This window comes from Heptranchias perlo, chromosome 45 (assembly GCF_035084215.1).
Source record: "Heptranchias perlo isolate sHepPer1 chromosome 45, sHepPer1.hap1, whole genome shotgun sequence".
In the NCBI taxonomy this organism is placed as follows: domain Eukaryota; kingdom Metazoa; phylum Chordata; class Chondrichthyes; order Hexanchiformes; family Hexanchidae; genus Heptranchias; species Heptranchias perlo.
The window spans coordinates 1,553,633-1,556,525 of NC_090369.1; the positions used below are offsets into that span (position 1 = coordinate 1,553,633).

General features: G+C 57.9%; 1 protein-coding gene across 1 annotated transcript; it reads left to right on the plus strand.

Moving 5' to 3' along the window:
* The first annotated feature begins 389 nt into the window (after positions 1-389).
* On the plus strand, positions 390-2,565 carry LOC137306834 (chloride channel protein 1-like). Its single transcript, XM_067976232.1, has 3 exons — positions 390-519; positions 1,065-1,291; positions 2,473-2,565. Exons 2-3 carry the CDS (start codon positions 1,070-1,072, stop codon positions 2,563-2,565), a joined length of 315 nt encoding a protein of 104 aa, XP_067832333.1. The 5' UTR covers positions 390-519; positions 1,065-1,069.
* The last annotated feature ends 328 nt before the right edge of the window (positions 2,566-2,893 follow it).

The following is a 2,893-nucleotide window of genomic DNA, read 5'->3' on the forward strand; positions in this document are numbered from 1 at the left end:
TGGGGGGGGTGAGGAGTCCCCATAGTTTGGGGGGGTGAGGAGTCCCCACAGTTTGGGGGGGGGTGAGGAGTCCCCACAGTTTGTGGGGGGGGTGAGGAGTCCCCACAGTTTTGGGGGGTTGAGGAGTCCCCACAGTTTGGGGGGGGGTGAGGAGTCCCCATAGTTTGGGGGGGTGAGGAGTCCCCACAGTTTGTGGGGGGGGGGTGAGGAAGTCCCCACAGTTTGGGGGGTGAGGAGTCCCCACAGTTTGTGGGGTGAGGAGTCCCCACAGTTGGGGGGGTGAGGAGTCCCCACAGTTTGGGGGGGGTGAGGAGTTTGAGTCTGAGAGAGGACGTGGTGACCGGTCGCTCTTCTGACCTTTGATATTCGCTCTGGTCTTCTTGCAGCAAGTACAATGTTTTTGTGGAGGATATCATGGTCCGTAATGTGGTTCACGTCTGCTCGATTTGCAAATACCGAGACCTGCAGAAAATCCTCAATCAAAGCACTCTGAAAACCTTCCCTTTGTAGACTCCGCAGGTAGGTCAAAGGTCCCCACTGGGTGAAAGGTCATTGATTGACCCCCATTGCCCCCTGACTGTCCCCCCACCATCAGAGAGAGAGAGAAAAAGGAGCTCTTCATGACTTGCCCTTTGAACTCATAACTTGCCCTTTGAACTCATAACTTGTCCTTTGAACTCATGACTTGTCCTTTGAACTCATGACTTGCCCTGTGAACTCATGACTTGCCCTTAAAACTCATGACTTGCACTTTGAACTCATGACTTGTCCTTTGAACTCATGACTTGCCCTTTGAACTCATGACTTGCCCTTTGAACTCATGACTTGCCCTTTGAACTCATGACTTCCCCTTAGAACTCATGACTTGCCCTTTGAACTCATGACTTGTCCTTTGAACTCATGACTTGCCCTTTGAACTCATGACTTGCCCTTTGAACTCATGACTTGCCCTGTGAACTCATGCCTTGACCTGTGAACTCATGACTTGCCCTTAAAACACAAGCCTTGACCTGTGACCTCATGACCTGACCTTTAAACTCTCCCCCTCCGGCTCTCTTTTCCAGTCTCCATGATTCTCTTGGGCTCCATTGAGCGGACGGAGATTTTGAGCCTCCTCCAGCGGCACTTCAGCCGGGAGCGAAGGCTGAAGGAGGACAGGGAGAGGAAAGGACACGAGGAGCCGTTCACTGGCCAGGCCCCCGGCATCGAGGGGGCTCCAGCAACCAATCACATGTCCTTCCTGTTCATCGATGAGGAGGAGGGGGACGGATACGAGATGGACAACCTGGAGGTAAGGGCGGGAAGGGAGAGGGCCAAGGGGGTGAGGAGACCCCACAGTTTGGGGGGTGAGGAGACCCCACAGTTTGGGGGGGTGAGGAGACCCACAGTTTGGGGGGTGAGGAGACCCCACAGTTTGGGGGGTGAGGAGACCCCACAGTTTGGGGGGTGAGGAGACCCCACAGTTTGGGGGGTGAGGAGACCCCACAGTTTGGGGGGGGGGTGATGAGACCCCACAGTTTGGGGGGTGAGGAGACCCCACAGTTTGGGGGGTGAGGAGACCCCACAGTTTGGGGGGTGAGGAGACCCCACAGTTTGGGGGGGGGTGAGGAGTCCCCACAGTTTGGGGGGGGTGAGGAGACCCCACAGTTTGGGGGGGTGAGGAGACCCCACAGTTTGGGGGGGTGAGGAGTCCCCACAGTTTGGGGGCGGGGGGGAGACCCCACAGTTTGGGGGGGTGAGGAGACCCCACAGTTTGGGTGGGTGAGGAGACCCCACAGTTTGGGGGGTGAGGAGTCCCCACAGTTTGGGGGGTGAGGAGACCCCACAGTTTGGGGGAGGGTGAGGAGTCCCCACAGTTTGGGGAGGTGAGGAGTCCCCACAGTTTGGGGGGGTGAGGAGACCCCACAGTTTGGGGGAGGGTGAGCAGTCCCCACAGTTTGGGGGGGGTGAGGAGTCCCCACAGTTTGGGGGGGTGAGGAGTCCCCACAGTTTGGGGGAGGGTGAGGAGTCCCCACAGTTTGGGGAGGTGAGGAGTCCCCACAGTTTGGGGGGGTGAGGAGTCCCCACAGTTTGGGGGGTGAGGAGTCCCCACAGTTTGAGGGCGGGTGAGGAGTCCCCACAGTTTGGGGGGGGTGAGGAGTCCCCACAGTTTGGGGGGGGGTGAGGAGTCCCCACAGTTTGGGGGGGGGTGAGGAGTCCCCACAGTTTGGGGGGGGGTGAGGAGTCCCCACAGTTTGGGGGGGGTGAGGAGTCCCCACAGTTTGGGGGGGGTGAGGAGTCCCCACAGTTTGGGGGGGTGAGGAGTCCCCACAGTTTGGGGGGTGAGGAGTCCCCACAGTTTGAGGGGGGTGAGGAGTCCCCACAGTTTGAGGGGGGTGAGGAGTCCCCACAGTTTTGGGGTTGCAGGGTTTTGACGATGAGACGAAGCACCTCTCGGTTGAATTGCCGCTGAGGATTTCTTTCTTTTTGCAGAGATCACGGGCTGAGACACCGAAGCCTCCAACAGGCGAACAGCCCAAACGACCGACGACAGATCGAAAAGCGGAGAGTAAAGGTAGGAGTTAGGGATCGATCTCCCCACACCCGCAGGTACAGACCATCATTCAGTACACAGCAAGATCCCAGAAACGGCCAATGCGTTCGAGGCTCCAGTTAATGTGGCGGTGGGCCCAGGACGCTGGGGAGAACGACCCCTGACCCTCCTCGAATCGTCTCTGTGGGATCTTCCTGAACTGGGAGACGGGGTCACAGTATAAGATCCCCCAATGAAAGGGTTAGATACAGAGTAAAGCTCACTCTACACTGTCCCATCAAACACTCCCAGGGCAGGTACAGGGTTAGATACAGAGTAAAGCTCCCTCTACACTGTCCCATCAAACACTCCCAGGGTCAG